General features: G+C 34.8%; 3 protein-coding genes across 9 annotated transcripts; 2 read left to right on the top strand and 1 right to left on the bottom strand.

The window, feature by feature from the left end:
- Positions 1-2948: 2948 nt before the first annotated feature.
- Positions 2949-5962, top strand: LOC148926703 (polygalacturonase QRT2-like). Its single transcript, XM_089058752.1, has 8 exons — positions 2949-3192; positions 3281-3451; positions 4410-4436; positions 4514-4721; positions 4947-5028; positions 5186-5294; positions 5389-5505; positions 5590-5962. Exons 1-8 carry the CDS (start codon positions 3037-3039, stop codon positions 5824-5826), a joined length of 1107 nt encoding a protein of 368 aa, XP_088914878.1. The 5' UTR covers positions 2949-3036; the 3' UTR covers positions 5827-5962.
- On the bottom strand, positions 5139-9678 carry LOC125187785 (beta-glucuronosyltransferase GlcAT14B-like). Of its 7 annotated transcripts, none has more exons than XM_089058750.1 (7): positions 8878-9678; positions 8504-8579; positions 8301-8416; positions 7521-7592; positions 6028-6948; positions 5623-5680; positions 5139-5521 (listed from the first exon to the last, which is right to left on the bottom strand). In XM_089058750.1, the coding sequence occupies exons 1-5, from the start codon at positions 9416-9418 to the stop codon at positions 6458-6460; spliced, it is 1296 nt and encodes a 431-aa protein (XP_088914876.1). In that variant the 5' UTR covers positions 9419-9678; the 3' UTR covers positions 5139-5521; positions 5623-5680; positions 6028-6457. The 7 variants fall into 7 exon arrangements, with proteins under 7 accessions (XP_088914876.1, XP_088914877.1, XP_047940377.1 ...); XM_089058751.1 differs by having other exon boundaries at positions 5623-5686; positions 6039-6948; XM_048084420.2 differs by having other exon boundaries at positions 6039-6948.
- Positions 9679-11277: 1599 nt separating this feature from the next.
- LOC148926702 (uncharacterized) lies at positions 11278-12439 on the top strand. The gene has a single exon (XM_089057921.1). The coding sequence runs from the start codon at positions 11278-11280 to the stop codon at positions 12295-12297; it is 1020 nt and encodes a 339-aa protein (XP_088914047.1). The 3' UTR covers positions 12298-12439.
- The last annotated feature ends 6308 nt before the right edge of the window (positions 12440-18747 follow it).

Raw genomic sequence — 18747 nt, 5'->3', positions numbered from 1 at the left:
ACTTGCACAAAATACTATTCAAATTTCAAACTAGTTAATTTATATACTCATTGAGTTGTTTTGAACGAATCTTGTGATCCCTGCCTGCCACTCTTGTTCATCCATCCTATCACATGCACAAGAGGAAGATAACATTCTTTTCAAAGAATCCTTCTTTATCACGATATTCTCGAGCATCAGGAAGGGCCTTATTGACCTTAACCTCATCCATGCCGATATCGCGTGGTTGTGAAAGAAGCTTGGGATGATCTTTCGCCTTTTCCAATGTCTCGTGGATGAGATTCACTTCCCCAGTTTCTCCAATATAAGTTTGTTGCAGTTTAAAGCACTCGCTGTCCAAAAGATTGGCCGGTATCTCTTTCACTTCCCCGAGTATATATGTGATTATTTGAACAACGCTCTGGAGTCCAACCTTCACAAAGAAGGCCTGCATAACCTCCATATTTCCAACACAATGCAATTGGAGCGAAATTGTGCGATATTTTTTTCGTGCACGAGTGTAAATTTGTTACCCATAAACTCGACTTAACTCAATCGCCCGTTCTACTCAAAACCAAATCAACTTAGTTTGATTCAGTTCATATACACAAATGAAAATTGACAATATCACATCATTAAATAGTGCATAATTGAGCGCAATTGGAGCGAAAAATGTGCGACTGTTTTCGTGCATGAGTCTAAATTTATCATTCATAAACTCGACTCAACTTACCAGTTAAACTCAAAATTAAATCAATTAAGTTTGAATTATTTATATAATTCAATGGATAAATTCTCAATTCAATTCAATTCGAAAAAGAAAAAAGAAACAATCCAAGCTCCATTTTTTTCATTAAATTCAACACTCAAATAGTATAAAATATGTACATAGATGGACAACATTTACTAAATTAATAGGCACAAAAAACACTAATAGGTATAGGTGTGAACAAATTGACAACTTGAACGTTATGCGAAACTTTGCAAGACGTTAGAATAACGATCGCGCTGATCATCGCATACACTGAGCTTATGCTGGAGAAGTCGGGGATGGTGGACCCATCACGGAGTTCATCTGAACTCTCGGCCTGAACCCAACCTGGAATTTTCGTGTACTTATCAAGTCAACTCAACAAAACAAGTACGCGATAAAGCTTGACACTAACTCATTAATTTCTAATTTCGTGCGTGTTCATGTCGTGTTTTCGGATCTCATCAAAATTGTCATGCCATAACATACTTTCTAAATCCTTATTGACTGACAAAATTACCTTAAAATAATGAACTCAGGTAAAGATTAATAAAAAGAAATTAATATATTGGCCATGAAAATAATAATGGTAATGATTATTAAAAAGTATAATTTACTACATTAGCCATGAAAATAATAATGTAAAGATTATAAAAAGTTATTTAGTATACATTGGCCGTGAAAATAATAAGGTAAACATGAACAAAAAGTAATTAAAATATTGGCCATGAAAATAACAAAGGTAAAGATGAAATAAAAAGTATTTAATATATTGGCCATGAAAAAAATAAGGGTAAAAATGAATAAAAAGTATATTTAATATATTGGCCATGAAAATAATAAGGGGTAAAGATGAGTTAAAGTATTTAATATATTGGCCATGAAAATAATAAGGGGTAAAGATGAAAATAATAAAAGTAAGATGAATATAAATTAAGTAATATATTGGCCATGAAAAGGCAAAGATGATTAAAAAGTAGTTAATATATTATCCATGTAAAAATTAAATCACCACCAGGTAATATTATTTAACTATTGGGTAGCAAAATCTTATTCATAAATTAATGGTGCATGGTATGTGATCTACACTTGTACATAATCTAATCCACAAGAGTATCTCATATCTTATCTGTGTTTATAAATAGATTTAACTAGTACGTTAAATACTTCACATTTTCTCTGTATATAAAGAAGGCTTAAGTAGGACATTAAACAACATCTCCTTGGTGTAGCAATAGGCATTCTTTATTGAATTCTCCACGGTGAGAATTCAAATATAATGCATATACGCATAGGGTTGTGATATAGACAGAACTAATTCCTATATATACACAACATAAGTTAACTATTTATTGGCTGAAAGCAAGATTAATAATGTTGTCCTAATATTTTTTGCAGGGTGCTATGAGGTTTGTGGTGCTATTATTTGTTTTGGTTTCTTCTTCCTCACCATACCTTGCATGGGCATTTGATGAAGCAACATATTTCAATGTCACCGACTATGGAGCCATAGGCGATGGCCGTACGGAGAGTTCCAAAGTAATTAATTCGTTCTTTAACTTGTACAGCGTCCACCGCTGATGCGCGCACACCTGTACATTAGTATGATATTGCACGTTTTACACACAACTTCATGGTTTTGTTTTTGGCTCACTCGGGAGAAGCCTTATGGCTTATAATGCTAAGTGAGTTGAGAAAATTTAATAGTACTTACGTCCAAAAAATTAGTCTCATGTTTCCTTAAGCTCACACCAAAATTAGTCTAATACTCAAAATCGAAATTAAGTTCCTCCCAATTCATTATCCTAGTTAACCCACTTTTTATCTTTTTCTCTGTTACTCCCTCCGTCCCAACAAAGATGATCCCTTCCTTGGGCAGTACGAGATTTTATACAAAACTTTATTTTGTGTGTTAAGTGGAGAGAGTAAAGTAAAAGAGAGAGAGAATAAATTAGAGATAAAAGTGTTTTAATTTTTAGTAAAAGATCATCAGGACAAACTAAAATGAAAAGTGAATTATGAGATAGAGGGAGTACTTTATTTATATTTTCTTTGTTTCTCTCCTATTTTACTCACTTTGTCACTTTATCTTTCTTACTAGACTAATTTTGCTTTAAAACTTACATTGCCCACTAATTGAACTATTTTTTATAGGCGGAGGGTTTATTTTAATTTTTACTTTTCTTGTTCAACGATGCGTGGGATGAGTTTGCAACTCAATGGTTTATTTATAATAGAATTAAATATAATGTGTATAAAATATATTATTAATGGGACGAAATATATTTTAATACTAGGATCAAAGTATGTATATATATGTGCAGGCATTTCTGAAGGCGTGGGATGCAGCCTGTAAAGCCTCGGTTAAATCTCCAACTGTGTACGTTCCACCCAAATCCATATTTTTAGTGGACCCCGTCAATTTTAACGGCCCATGCAATGGTTCAGGGATCAATTTCTTGGTATGTTATTTAATTGAATGAATAAATTGATTTAATTTTATTATAGTATTTGAATTTGTATTAATATTTATATTTATGAAATACGAAGATTTTAGGAACAATTGTAGCACCAAATGCACCTAGTGCGTGGGATGGCAAAGATGCAAGCCAGTGGTTGGCAGTTACCAATACAAAGGGTTTAAGTGTTGCGGGCTTCGGTGTCATCGATGGTCAGGGCAAGGCCTGGTGGGACCAGTCTTGTAAATATCATCCTCAATTGGTATTATTATTATTTGATTTAATAGTATCTTTAGGGATGACAAAATGGATAGCGGGTAATGGGTAATACCCATCTCAACCCGCTACCCGCCGGGTATTGGGTATCTGCTACTGCTACCCGACGATAACGGGAAATGGGGCGGGATCGGGTAGTGTGTTTTAGAGTTTTGCGGGTAGCGGGTATACGCGGGTATACCCGTTAGTCCCGATAATACCCGTTATTATTAGGATTAGCCATATTCCATCTTTTAATACTCCCCCCGTTCCATACTAATAGAGATGTTTCAAATAGTTAAAATAGAGGGAAAAAAAAAAGTAAATACGGTAGTTAAATAATAATAGTCATATACACACTCATTTTGAAAAATTAAAAATAAATTAGAATGGAGAAAAAATAGAGTAAGAGAGATAATAATGTAAAGAAGAGTATTATATTATTATTTTCCAAAATAACTGAAGAAAATAAAATGCCTCTATTAAGGCGGAACAGTGGGAGTACTTTATATAATCTAAGAGTCCTTTTAAAACATTTTATATTCCAACGCCTTGTTCTTGAATTAGATGGGGCATTAGCGGTCTTAGGTGATTTATCATTTCCCCCAGGAGAGGTACGAAAGTAGGGCTATTTAAAAACTCACCAAAACTAGCTATAGAGTGTCCCCTAACTTTTATTCTCAATCTATTCAACGTTTAGCATCGATATTAATAAAGTAAATTAGAGAACATTGACGGTTATTATGGCTTTCAAATTTTTTATTAGGATATCAGGTCGGGTAAGGGATACCCGACATGGGTATCGGGTAATCCCGGTATGCCGCGAGGCAGGTATTGGGACAATAAATTTGGTTAAAATCGGGTACGAGTACCCAACTTGTCGGTACCCGCGGGTAACCCGTTTCGCAACCCCTAAGTATCTTTATTGATTACTAGTACTAATCATCATAATTTTTTGTGTTTAGAAAAATTGCACGACTCTAGCTCCAACTGTAAGTACTTCACACTTATCCGATATGAACATATATTATTTTTGGGTTATCAAATTAAATGTGGATTTATTTCACAGGCGTGGAAGTTTATTGGGTGCAACAATAGTATTGTTAGTAATATAAGGTTTATAAACAGTGCTCAAACACATATATCAGTGCAAGGATGCAATGGCTTCCATATTCAAAATGTAACAATTGAATCACCAGGAAACAGCCCTAACACCGACGGCATCCACATTCAATCAACGAACCATCTCAGCATCAACAGTTCTAAGATCACCAATGGTAATCCGGATTCAAATCCATCGTAATGCAACCTTTAAAATTTCTATTTATTTACCAATAAAAAAAATAATACCATCTACTACTAATGAGAGACTAACAGAAAACAACCATGCAAATAAAATTGTATGGTCACCTTTAATGCTAAAAATTGCAAATAATCTTTTTCTTTTCATTTTTGTTAAACTATTTTAAATGGTTAGCTTGAGTACTTAACCATGCCCTCAGGTGATGATTGTATCTCAATTGGTGACCACATTTCTGATCTCAACATAAGCAACATTCAATGTACACTTGGTCATGGAATCAGGTCATTTCTTTTTCTCTATTCCCAAAAAATCACATTAGTATTATATTTCATACATGTTTTTAATTGCATAAAACACCAAATTGGAACACACATTATCCAAACTCAGAATCTTAAAAAAAAGATCAAGATTCTTATTGATTTATTCTTAACTGAACAGCATTGGAAGTTTGGGAAGAAGTGGAAACCTCGTGCAAGTAGAGAACATCAATGTAACTAACTGCATCTTCAATGACACCACAAACGGGGCTCGAATAAAAACATGGCAGGTCTGTCCGAAATAACCTCCAAATTTTCCACCATTTTACTTAAAATCAACTCTAAATATTTCAGTACTAACCTGTGCTTGGTTATGCTGCTAAGGTGGGGAGAGGATATCTCAAGGACGTCGCATTTGAAAGACTAACATTCAACAATGTGAAGAACCAGATAATCATAGACCAAAACTACTGCGATGTCAGTGGTGCATGCCCAGAGCTGGTAAAAAATTTCTACACTACATATTCGAAATTATCGACTTAACTGAATGATGATTGATTGCATCTCATTGATCATTTTGTAAAGAAAACTGGAGTTCAAATAAGCAAGGTGTCTTACCGGCACGCAGTGGGGACATCAGCAACGCATATCGCCATTAATCTCAACTGTAGCAAGTCTGTACCTTGTCATGGAATATCGATAGAATCAGTACAGTTAACATCAGCCATAACTGGAAAACAAGTCACTGCAAATTGTAGTAATGCATATGGTATAGAGCATGATATCGTTCCTGGCCCGTGTCTTCTACATGAAACACATTAAGACACTGTGATATGAGACGACACACACAGCATTCATGCAGGAAATGTTTAGCAAAAATGTATTGAAGAAATTTTTATAATAATAGTAATAAACAGCTTCTTTTCTTTTCTTCTTTTCTTTTCTTATACGAATGTTTAGAGTCTTTAGAAGAATCCCCTATGAAAAAAAAAACAAAGACATGATGATGGAGGTAGGATATACCCGAAACTTACTTTTCTGGCCGCCATAGATTTCTCCATTTCTCTGAAATTGCAGTCTCCCAACAAACGCCAGATGTTGGAGTTGGGAGCATAGATTAGACAACTGGTGACAAAAGGCATGAATAGAAAGAAAGAACCATGGCATACAACAGAGATCTAAGAATATGAAATCATGCTTCTTGAACCAAAAACTCAATATGTATGCATATATTTCAAAATCCAGCTTTAGACTGCCTTTTCCACAGACCAATTCGGTCAGATATAAGTAACTCTAGTTTTGACCTACAAGCTCTGAAACCTACATGGTACTTCAAGTAAAGAGTACCGAGACGCATATTAGAGAAAGTCGCACTATGTTCCTCCTACTATTGTGTAAACAGGCTCCCGTCCCATAATACTAAGTTTTTCAGTAGGGAATCAATTGCCAAAAGCTAGATGCAGTGTTTTGCATGGAAATCCTTATCCAATATCAATCCATCGATCAGAGTTTTGAGTCTTTCAGCACCAGGACCAGGTCTAAGCTCGGTAACATTTGCATTTGACTCCTCTCCACTGTACCAACTTCCTGGTACAAAGCCATCAGTGCTACGGCCTAAGAGGTCAGAATCAATCTTATCCAAAATGGCTTCATCCCTTTGGAATTTCCTGGCAAAGGGAGTATTGCTGTCAACCATTCTCTGATAGTCATCAACTGTCAAGAAATGTGGGTGCTGCTTCGGAGGGTTGTCCCATGATATGAAATGGAGGTCATGGTTCACAGTAGTGTTACGGAACTCTTCAGCATTGCAAATAACGGTGTGAAAGTACCCTTCTGGTGATGAAAGAAAGTTTGCGTAATACATAAGTACGATTCTGGGCAGGTTGTCCCACCCCAATAAACAGAACTCCATGAAGGAACGAGAAAGCATCATCCAAGCTGAACCTGAATGAAATATGCAGCCGGATTACTACAAGGAAGCCCATAAAAAATATTTTATAGTAGCTAAAATCAGCAAAAAAACAGCGATCATAATAATGGATCAGAGAGACTATGGTGATGGGTGTTTTAGGCAATTATCATGCTACTTTCATAGAGATTTTTGTTGAATTTTCAGAGATGCCCATGAATCTTAAAAAACTTAATACTAGTTCCTATTCTCTTTCAGAAAGTAGATTTATCTTTTCAACATAAGTCCTACTTGAAGTATACTATTTTATGATAGTTACTGCTTAGCTAAAAGAAAACCAACATGAAACTGCATTTTAATTAAAAAAATGCTTGAATTGTTAAAGGATTAATCGAAATTTGGTGTTCGGGTATTGCAAGCAAAATAATTAGTCCAAGAGTTTGAAAAGTATACTATCTGGAATGTGTTGGAGGTCATCTTTGACAAATCAAAAGTGTTGGATGCAAACTCACTAATGAACAAGTTTTGCTTGTCCAATATCCCTACTTAAGCAGAGTTGGGGATTGCGCTAAGATGATGAGTTTAAATCCACGCTAATGATATCAACCTTCATGAGAGAGAGAGCTTGAGCATAGAGCCCGGACATGCCCAACCAAGTATGGAAAAACTCTTGAGATCACTGTGGAGCAGGTTCCAAACACAATACCACTTACAATGGTAAAAAGTTTGAAATTTGAAGTAAGAATGATATAACAAAGCAGTTGAAGGTGAGACCATTGATATCTTGTTTAGAAATAAAAGGCAGGAAATGACATGTTGCTGAGTCATTGACATCATTAGGGTCAATGTTATTGCTATAAGATGAGGCCCTTCCCCTACCAATACATATATCAAAATATGTACTAACTAAAAAAAGAATAGGAGCTCCAAACGTTCTCACAGCTCATTTGTGAGACAATTATCAACCACATGACTAAGCCATTCATGTAAACCACGCAATGATAAAGACCACAGACAAGGGTTGTGGGAAGGTATAAAAGAAAAGTCTTTGTGGTGGTATAGAATTCATCAATATGGATGTCGTGGGATTATGACAAAATCCCGTATAAAAATGTATACACTGAATTTAAATTCTTCGATAAGTTCTGTTCGTTTGTACGGACAACGAGAACTTTAAGCAGTCAATATATGCGAAGAAATATTTAATACTATAAAAAAGCAAAAGATCCAGTGATCAAAGTCAGAACAGCATAACATCAGTTTTTTGCAATAAGAATCAGAACCATGAATAGAACTTATCAGGAAATAATAGAGCAGGTATCAAAGCATAATGAAGAAACGAAGAATCAAAGACAGATACTTCCAGCAGAATATGCATCGTTCTAACCTGTGAAAAGCTTGAATGCATTAGGAACTTTGCGCTTCTCAGTGATCCAATAAAGGTCGGACTTTTGTACGCTATAAAGCCCGGGATCAATTATAACAGGCTTGGCTCTCTGGTATCTACAAAACCAATAACATCAAAAATCAAACTACATCAAATTTTGTATTGAAAAATACACAGGTAATTAATCTACAATATAATCTTACTCCTTCCAACCAATGTCACTAGTATGCTCAATAAAGTTTAGGTCCCTTGGCACAGCTGATAAAGTATGGAGCATATCTGTTCAACAAAGTAAGACATCTCAACCATTAGCACTAAGCATTTGTATCAGTGAATATGGCTAAGCCGCTAAATGAAGTTGGTCCAATAAGATTCAAGAAAAAAAATCAATCAGAAAAACACTAAAAACAAAATTTAACCATCTAGCTACACAACTTATCTTTATGCATAACTGCATCAATATATAAATCCAAGAATAAAGGATGTAAAACTTAACTAGAACATACTACTCGATATTAGGGGAAAATTTATTCCATGTTAACCAAACATAGCATCAAAGCATCAAGAAAAAACTAACCATCTTGTGTGACCAAAGGGTAATCAGATGCACTCAAATTGATGAACCAGTCCCAGTCTCCAGCTTCCTTCAACAAGATTGCTGCAGCATGAAGGGTATTACTAACCATAGTAGGACCTCTATAGGTGACCAGATTAGACTTGACCACAACCCTCACATTCCCAACTTTCTCAAACAAAGCTTCATTCTTGACGTATTCCACCAGCTCAATCCTCTCCTCGGCCTTGGCTTCAAGGTCCAAGTGCACAACATACTGGTTCAATGGATGATACAGAGCTCTCAAAGTCCTCTTCAAAGTCCCACAATCCCCACGCGAGCCAGAGATCAAATAGGCCAACCTAGGGATTCTTGAACTGGGATTCGGAGGCTCTGCTTGCAGCTTGGATTCAACAAAGACGGGAACTTGTGGTTTGATTCGGGGCGTATGGCGAAAGGGGACTGCGGTGAAGAGGGTTAGAATGATGAGGAGAGAGGAGGTGAGGAGAGAGAAGGACATGGGCAGCAGCCATTTTCTCTGGTGCATAGGCTTGCTGATTTCCATATAGAGATCCAATGTTTCTGGCAAATGAATTTGTTCATTGGGAGCTCGTATTTGTTTTGGGTGATTCGAGACGATTTTGTTGGTGTTGGGAGTGGTGTGGATGGGAATGTAAAAAGGTACTTTTGTTAATGAAGCGCCATCTATTAAAGATTCTTGGGATGCTCTGTTTTTTTGTCGGTGAATTCCCACTAAGTAATTATGTCGAACAGGTGGTGGGGAAGCTGGTTGCTGACAAAGTGGCGATTGTAATTTGAAACCATTTCCGGTTCACTTCAGATTCAAAACCTATGAACCGCCCGATTTTAATGGCCAAATTTCAAAAATTGAAATTCATATTTCTACAACCCATCCGCAACAATACAACATAATAAAATTACACATATTTTTAACAAAATAAATAAATATTTTAACATTGAATTGGTCTATTAGTTAAACATCATTACTTACAATTAACAAAATAGTATAACTAATGTCACAGTCATGCAATGCATTATTAAAATATTTATTTTAATTAAAATATTGTGAGATCTCTGTTTAAAAAAAAAAAGTGGTCAAACATAATCAATATATACGGAGTACATATTATTTTAAAAAATATAATGAAATTATATAAAATTAAATTAAGATTTTAAATATAATACTTATACCCATTTTGTTTTATTTATAAAAAGCAACATGATCTATGTAATTTTAGTTTTACAAAAATGGAACTTGAGTTGAAATAAAAGAAAATTACTGTAATTAAAAAATAAACCACATTTGATTAAGTTTGATTATTCAAATCTCAATATTTTTGTTATTGGTCTTTATTCATGTTTAATTTACATTATAATAATTCGAACAATAATTTTTAATTTACTAAATTATTGAATAATGCATCAACAAAGATAATTAATACTCTCCCTCTGTCCAAAAATATATTCTTATTTGTGAATGACATAAATTTTAATAAAAGTTAGTAGAATAAGAGAGAAAGGAGAAAAAGTAATTAAAGTAACTGAAAAGAAGAAAAAATGAGTAAGTAAATACAGAAATTTTTTATTTTTATAAATAGAATTATTTTTTATATATATTTAAAAATGTAAAATAAGACTATTTTTTATGAAAGGAATGAATAGATTACAATCGGCAATGAAATGTGCTCTCCATTGAAATGCTATTAAATTGATGAAATCAATAAAAATAGTACTACTAGTACTACTACTTATTCCCAAGCAATATAGGTTAATAAAAGTCGATAACTAGGAGGTCCACACTTTGGGCTGTGACTGTAGCTTTAAATTTGTTTCTTTTATCATGAAAGTAGTAAAGATGGGCCAATTATTTTGATTCATTATTCCATCTTCCGAAAAGATGCAAATGAAAATGAAAGCTGATTAAGAAAGTCCTCCATCACCGCCGAATTGCTCTGCGCCGCCAGCAGCCACCGCCGCTGCGCCTCTAACTCCGGCACCTATTATAACTAAGACTATGTTTATCGGTGGGGTGGGTCGACCGCCACCTCACCCCACCTTTAAAAAAAAAATAAAAAATCAATAATATTGTCTCAATCTCAAGTAGACCACGGTCTCTCTCCACCCAAACACCAACCAGGCGGTCTCCATTCCATCATCCAATGAGATTGTGCCAAATGGCACAATCTCATTGGTTGATATATATATACTTTTAAATTAATATATCTTTAATATAAAATATTATAAAATTATAAAAATTATATCAAAATTCATAATTTTTCTTCCTCTATAAATAGAGACCACATTTGCTATAGTTTGCACACAAAAAAAAATATCTCTTTCCTCCTCCTATAATCTTCTTGTTTGATAAAATTTCATATTTTTAAGCTTACTTTGTTGCTAACTATGGATGATGATGAGAATAATATATTCTCCGATTCCCCAAATTTCTATCCTTCCCAAAACTACAACCCTTCCCAAAATTTTAATCCTTCTCAAGATTATTTCCCTAGTTTTGATGATTTTCCAAATTCTGATCAATTCCAAAATTCATTTCAAAACCAACATTCAAGCCAAGTCATATCACCAACCAACTTGAGTGCTTCAAACACTCCACATGATTGGAGTGAGCAAGAAGACATGTCATTAATGTCTGCTTATTGTTTCGTGAGCAGGGATGCAATTGTTGGCACCAACCAAACTAATGCCCATCTATGGCAAAAGGTTCTTGATCAATATGAGGAAGCAAGAAAAGAAAATCCAGGAATGGGCCAACAAAGAAGTTTAGAGTCATTGAGACAACGCTACAAACGACTCAACACAAATGTCACAAAGTGGATTGCTGCATACAAAAAAGCACATGATCGAGCTACAAGTGGCCAATCTAAAGAGGACATTGAGAAAGCCGCTCAACAACTGTATGGTAAGAGAAAATTTACTCACCATAAGGTGTTTGAGGAGGTGATGAGATACAATCCTAAGTGGGAATTGAAATTGAATAGTACTGGTTCAACGCGTTTCCAGCCAGATGAAGATAGTCTTGAAGAAAGTCGTGGGAGCTCAAAAAGGTCGAGGACTAGTGAGGAAGGAGGACCTCAAATTGACTCCATTCCTGAGAGTCGTTCTTCAACATTGCAGCGTCCTACCGGAAGAGATCAAGCTAAGAGTAAGGCTAAAAGAAGAGGCAAAGAAGTTGCAACGTCTTCATATACAATCCCTAATGATTTCACTGCAGCACTGCGTGAAATGAGAGTTACACGTGAAAGGGAATGTGATATTCAAGAACGGAAGATCAAAGCAGCTAGTGATATTCAGGAACGGAACATCAAGGCAGCTATCCTTACTCCGCTGATGGCTAGGAGGGACTTAACTCCAGAAGAAGAAACGTTGAAACGCAATCTAATAGCAGAATTATTTGGGAATTGATCGTAGTTTATCTGTTTTCAATGTATGTTTCTTATTATGCAAATTTCAACTTCTGTTGCTTAGTGTGTAATCTTCAATTTCTGTTGCTTAGTATGTAATCTTTAATTTATGTTGCTTATGTAATTTCCAGTTTATGTGATAAGCCCTTCAATCAAAGTATGACTACATGACATTACAAGTGGGGGTGGAATCCAATGACATCCCATGTGATCACGAAAATCAAAGTGTGACTATATGACAAGTCATTTTCTATCAAGTGGGGGTGGAATCCAATGACAACCCATGTGATCACGAAAATCAAAGTATGGCTACATGACAAGGCATTTTCTATCACAAATGGTGGTGGAATCTAATGACATCCCATGTGATCACGAAAATCAAAGTATGGCTACATGACAAGGCATTTTCTATCACAAGTGGTGGTGGAATCCAATGATAACCCATGTGATCACGAAAATCAAAGTGTGACTATATGACAAGTCATTTTCTATCAAGTGGGGGTGGAATCCAATGACAACCCATGTGATCACGAAAATCAAAGTATGATTACATGACAAGTCATTTTCTATCACAAGTGGTGGTGGAATCCAAGGACAACCCATGTGATCACAAATGATAGTAGTGGAATCCTATGCTCAACAAATTACTTCTATATATTTACTTATATGCTTCAAGAAAATTATACACAAATCCTCTCACGATTATTGAGCCAACTCTCCCTAAAAAATGTCATCAAGTTCTAATTTTGAAGCTTTCAATCTTCTTGAAGACAATGAATGGGAAGAAAAAATTGTTGAACAAAATCAGCAACTCGATCAACTAATCGAGGATATAGCTATTTGGCCAACAACCTTGCCTTCACAACCTACAACCCAGACGGCTAGAGCTAAAAGGAGATACATTGAAAGGAAACGCGAAGAGGGTCATGATATTATTTTCGAGCAGTACTTTGCTGAAGATCCAATCTATCCTCCAGATATTTTTCGAACAAGGTATCGCATGCGAAAACCTTTGTTCGAAAAAATAATGAACAAGCTCATCGACACCGACAACTTTTTTGTGCAGAAGCGTGATGCTACCGGTCGACTTGGTATGTCTGCAATTCAGAAATGTACAGCAGCGATGAGGATGTTGGCCTACGGGGCGGCGGCCGACTTGCACGACGAATATTTGAGAATGAGCGCACAACTCATTCGCAAATCTCTCATCAAGTTCGTTGAAGGTGTAATCTCTAACTTCGGCGATGAGTACTTGCGAAAGCCCACCGAAGAAGACTTGGCAAGACTTCTGCATATTGGAGAACAACGTGGGTTTCCAGGCATGTTGGGTAGTATTGACTGCATGCATTGGGAATGGAAGAATTGTCCCACTGCATGGGCTGGACAATATGCCGGAAGAAGCGGGAATCCGACAATCATCTTGGAAGCAGTAGCATCTCAAGATTTGTGGATATGGCATGCTTTTTTTGGAACTCCAGGTTCGAGAAATGATATTAATGTGCTTGATCAATCTCCTGTTTTTGATGATATTTTGGAAGGTCGAGCACCGAAGGTCAATTACATAGTAAATGGCCAGGAAAAAAATATGGGATATTATCTCACTGATGGCATATATCCTCAATGGGCGGCGTTTGTCAAATCTATACCAGGTCCACAAACGATGAGGCACAAGTTGTTTGCTCGACATCAAGAGTCTGCGCGAAAAGATGTTGAACGAGCTTTTGGTGTTTTGCAAGCTCGTTTTGCTTTTATCAAATGTCCATGTCTTATTTGGGATCGTGATATTATGGGGAAGATAATGATTGCTTGCATAATCTTGCACAATATGATAGTGGAAGACGAAAGAAGCACATATTCGAACTATTGTGATCCAGCAGAATTTATTCAAGATCGACTTGGACAAAGTAGTCATGAGAATGGAGATGGAGATGCGAATAATGATTTCATATATTCTACGAATAGAATTGCGAGTCTAGCTTCTTACATGAAAAACAAAGCCCAACTTCAAAACAGAGAAGCTCACAAAGCTCTGCGAGACGATTTGGTTGAGCATATATGGGCAAAATTCGGCAATTGCAATTGAATGTCTAGTTTTCATCTTATGTATGAGCACCAATTATGTATTTTAAATTTTATATTTCAATTATTGTAATGTATATTTTTTTTTGTTTGTTTTTATAATTTTTAGTTTGTCATTTATTACGTTTTTCTATAAATTTACAATAATAAGTATTTCATGTATTAATAATATTATTAAAAAATAATATAAAAATAAATATATAATAGTGTGGTTGGGTGGTTGGGGTGGTCATTGATAAACCATGAAAATGTGGGTGGTTGGGTTGGATAAATATTGATGATGTGGAAGATGATGTGGAGGAGATAGAAATAAATTAAATATTGAAAAAGTGGCTGGTTGGGTTGGGTTGGGTGGTTGCTGATAAACATAGTCTAATGTCGCCCTAGCCCGCAGACGTAGTCGACCTTGCCATCCTTATTTATTTTTTATTTACCATATATTGACTATAATTACCCTCTAAAAGTTTATCCCTAAAAACGCTAAAAGGTGATTAATATTTTATTCAACAGTTCAAAATGATTTCTAAGAAAATGATCTATTTTTAAATGGCTAATACATTATTTATTGAGTTTTCCAAATATTTAATATTTGACGGATCTATTTGGGCTGGTTATTTATTTGGCCCATGTGTTACTGATTTGGGCTGAACTCAAATGACTTACCTCTTGCTCCAGATCCAGATGCTGCCACGTGGACTCTCACCCGGATCATGGCCCTGAGCCATTGGATTGTGGAGTGTGTTAGTTATGTGAGTGGAGAGACTCTTGAGTCTCTCATTCTATCAAACTCTCTCTCTTTCTTCTCTCTGCATACCTAAATCTCTCTCTCTCTTTTCCCTTTCTTCTCCGATGGATCTTCCACCATTCTTGGGTAATCTCTCACGATTTCTTCAGTGATTGGACGAGTGTGAGTGGTGGTGAAGGCAACTGCTTCGGTTGCTGAGTGTTGTGAAGAACTAGGGTTTAATGTGAGAGGTTTCTTGTGTGAGTTTGTGTTCGGTGCTTCCAGATCCTGTGTGGTTGAGTTGTGGGGTGTTGTTTTCTGTGGTGAGAGGTTGATCTCTAGTCAGATTCAACGGTGCTCCATTGGACTGGTTTCTAGTTGAATAGATCTGGTTATTGGCGGATTCCTGAGCCATCTTTTGATCTATTATGCTCTCTCTTGTTCTTTGGTTTAACATGCTCTTATCTTCATAGATCCGAGAGGATCTTGTTTCGTGTTACTGACTTGTGTGTTCAGTGTGCAAGTTCTTAGGAGACTTTGTTGATACATCAAGAACCCTAGACTAGCATATTGACTATAGTTGTAATAGTTGATAGTTATTTGGTTGTAATCTTGATAACTCAACAAAATCAGTCGCGTGATTAGAGTTTGACTGAACTCTCCTAATAAAGAACAAAGAGGTCTTGGTAAATAGTGAATCCGTACCTAATCTGATCCCTACACACATAAATCGATTTTGTAATACTCTATTCATGACCCGAATAATATATGATGTGCAATATACATAGGCCCCAATTTGATTTTGTTTTTGTTTTTATAGTTCGTTAGAGTGAGACATAATTCAACAAATGAGTAATGACTAATGTAGCGCACTAATTCGACTTTAAAATAATGCAAGTACACTTTGGAAAATAATTTTGAGTATATAGTTGATTTCATCTAGGGCAATGACGGACCCAGGATATAAAACCCGTGGGGTCGGACTCGGTTGAAGTTAATACTTACTCCCTCCATCCACGAATCCACGAATAAATGTCCCGTTCACTTTTCGCACCTGTCTACATTATTCTCTCTCTTACTTTATCATTTTTCCACTTTAACTATTTATTATCATTTTTACAAAACAAGTGCAAAAAAGTGAACGGGACATTTATTCGTGGACGGAGGGAGTATAAAAGATTTTAAAACTTTTTTTCTAAATAATACTAATATTTTATATATTTTAGAAAGAATTATAGTGTAAGTAACATTATATTTTGTTATGCAAATTGTTGATTTCTACTAATATCCACATCTATAATGAACACATCACATAGTATTATAGTACAATTTAAATATTTGATGTGTTCTTGGATAGTTATATTTCAAAGTATTTATATTTTTTAATTTCTGATATGTTATGTGATTTACCAATATTATCATGCAATTATATTTAAAAATTTTTAAAAGGTACTACTAATAAATTATGATAAGCAAATTTAGTAAATTGTTTTGTATCTACTGAAATTATACTACTGGTAACTACCAAAATAAGAAGAAACTTATAAAACTGTGATGCAATCACACACAAAGAATAGAATACGAATTATGATGATTTCCAAAAAAAATGGAGAATAATAATGAATTAAAATATTTAAAAAAACGCATTTAATAAGCCCAAATACCCAACTCATTTAGCCCAAATCTCAAAATACGTAGTATACTAAATCTCAATAAATGAATATTGAACCAAATCTCATTCTTTCTTCCCGCTATTCATCTTCTTCCCCAAACTTCTGTACTGAATAATTCTCCATCTCTCCTCTTTCTTTGCTTCTGTATTTCCCTTTCCTTCTTTGTTCTCTAATTTCAGTTCTTTTCGATGCTGTGGAGACGATGTCGTGGGGTCGGAGGTAGGGATTTTGAAGGTCGGAGGGTTGGGTAATGGTAGATTCCGGCGGTATTCATGGACGGATGGTGGGGTCGGCCGACCCCACCCGACCCCACCTGGGTCCGTCATTGATCTAGGGGGTGTTCAGTTGTCAAGATTAAATCCCATGATTAAATATGTATTATGTTTAATTGATTGAATCCCACAACTTAATCCTAGATGGATAGTCTCATGATAATTAGTCATAGTCTTCCCCTCCAACTAAAATAATCCCACAACTTAATCCTAGATGGATAGTCTCATGATTATTAGTCATGACAACCGAACGCCACCTTAGTATATTAATGTATAATAATAATGTCTAAACCTTATAATAATTGTATAAAACTATTCAACATTTTAGTCTTTTGCTTAAAAATTTTGATTGTAACGCGAACGTAAATTTATGTAGGTTTGCGATGACAATGAAATAGGAAGTTTGTCAATGTAATGTAATGAACCATGTAGATAACGCAATTCAAAGCATTTAAAAACAACAAAATCACTTTGTTATATACTTGAGCAACAACAGATTTGGTGGCAAATCCTAAAAATCATCGGCAACATCACCTTCAGCCTCCACCAACAAAAATTATCAAAAGGTTGGACAATTTTGGTTAAAACAATAAAATAACGAGATAAAATCAAATAATTATCCTAAAAATTAAGGTACTGGTTAAGATTTAAGACTATCTTAACACTTTTTTCAGTTCTAAATTTGTTACTTTCAGAAACACCAAGTTTTTTTAGTTGAGCTTTGAAGGACTGTTTCTTAATGTGTTGTTTAAAGGGGAAACATGCTGTAGGTGTAATAATTATACTTGAATAAAGAAAAAATTTACCAAACAAACATTTATGAGCACCAAACGTACTAAAAAATTTCCAAGCACTTTCAACAATTTTCGAGCACTTTCCGAGCACACAGAACAGTAGTCGGAGTGATCAAAAATTGAATAGTTAAACCTTTAATATATCAAAAATGATTATTGATTGGTCCATTTTATAAAATATAACTCCTTTGTCCTATAAAAATGCACATTCTTTCCATTTTGGTATATCTCATAAAAATAATCTATTTTTGTTTTTTGGTAATCCTAAACCCTACTTTACTAACTGTGCATTCAAATTTATATAATCTCAAAATGTCTATTTTATGGAAGGAGAGAATATTAATTAAAGTTTGATTTATTATTTTGATTCATTTATTTCAAGTTAAAAGAAGAAAAGGAACGTTAACCTTATGCCATTTATAAGATTTGATATATTGAAATCATAATAAAAATTAAAATAATGGTACTATGAAGGTCGGTTGCATATCATTCCTGAATAAATCATAGATGTATATATTTAATTTGTCTTCCTTTTTTTACTTGATTTGGTTTGCCTATTTTGTTTTTACTATGAAAGAATTAATTTGTTCTAAGTGTTTGTGTTATGAATTTTCCATTTGGGTAGGAAGAATTTGAGAAAAATGCTAACTTCTTTCTAACGTATTAATTTGGGTGGTTACTTTAAGGCCATCTCCAACTATTTACACCAAACTCAAACCCATTTTTGAGTTTGGGTCACACCAAAAAAGTAGTTTTACTCCAATCATTTACTCCAAACTCAAACCCAAAAGAATATTCCATATTTATATTCTTTTTATACCTTTTCAATTATACCTACATATTTACTTAAATTACATATTAATCCCATAATATTTTATCAATAATTTATGTAACTTAAATAATTATACA

The sequence above is a fragment of the Salvia hispanica genome, chromosome 5, assembly GCF_029641045.1.
Source record: "Salvia hispanica isolate PSC_SH4W2 chromosome 5, Shi_PSC_v1, whole genome shotgun sequence".
In the NCBI taxonomy this organism is placed as follows: Eukaryota; Viridiplantae; Streptophyta; class Magnoliopsida; order Lamiales; family Lamiaceae; genus Salvia; species Salvia hispanica.
Note: the sequence above shows the minus strand (reverse complement) of the source record. Positions and strands in the feature narration are given on the sequence as shown.

Bases quoted from the DNA above. Each gene is read 5' to 3' on its own strand.
- LOC125187785 (XM_089058749.1), bottom strand. From the start codon at position 9,418: ATGGAAATCAGCAAGCCTATGCACCAGAGAAAATGGCTGCTGCCCATG. The intron at 8,417-8,503 runs GTAAGATTATAT...TTGGTTTTGTAG, and splicing joins AGTGACATTGGTTGGAAGGA to ATACCAGAGAGCCAAGCCTG. The intron at 6,949-7,520 runs GTTGATATCATT...TATTTCATTCAG, and splicing joins AAGCTCTCTCTCTCATGAAG to GTTCAGCTTGGATGATGCTT.
- LOC148926703 (XM_089058752.1), top strand. From the start codon at position 3,037: ATGTATATATATGTGCAGGCATTTCTGAAGGCGTGGGATGCAGCCTGT. The intron at 3,193-3,280 runs GTATGTTATTTA...TGAAATACGAAG, and splicing joins GTTCAGGGATCAATTTCTTG to ATTTTAGGAACAATTGTAGC. The intron at 5,506-5,589 runs GTAAAAAATTTC...CATTTTGTAAAG, and splicing joins GTGGTGCATGCCCAGAGCTG to AAAACTGGAGTTCAAATAAG.
- LOC148926702 (XM_089057921.1), top strand. From the start codon at position 11,278: ATGGATGATGATGAGAATAATATATTCTCCGATTCCCCAAATTTCTAT.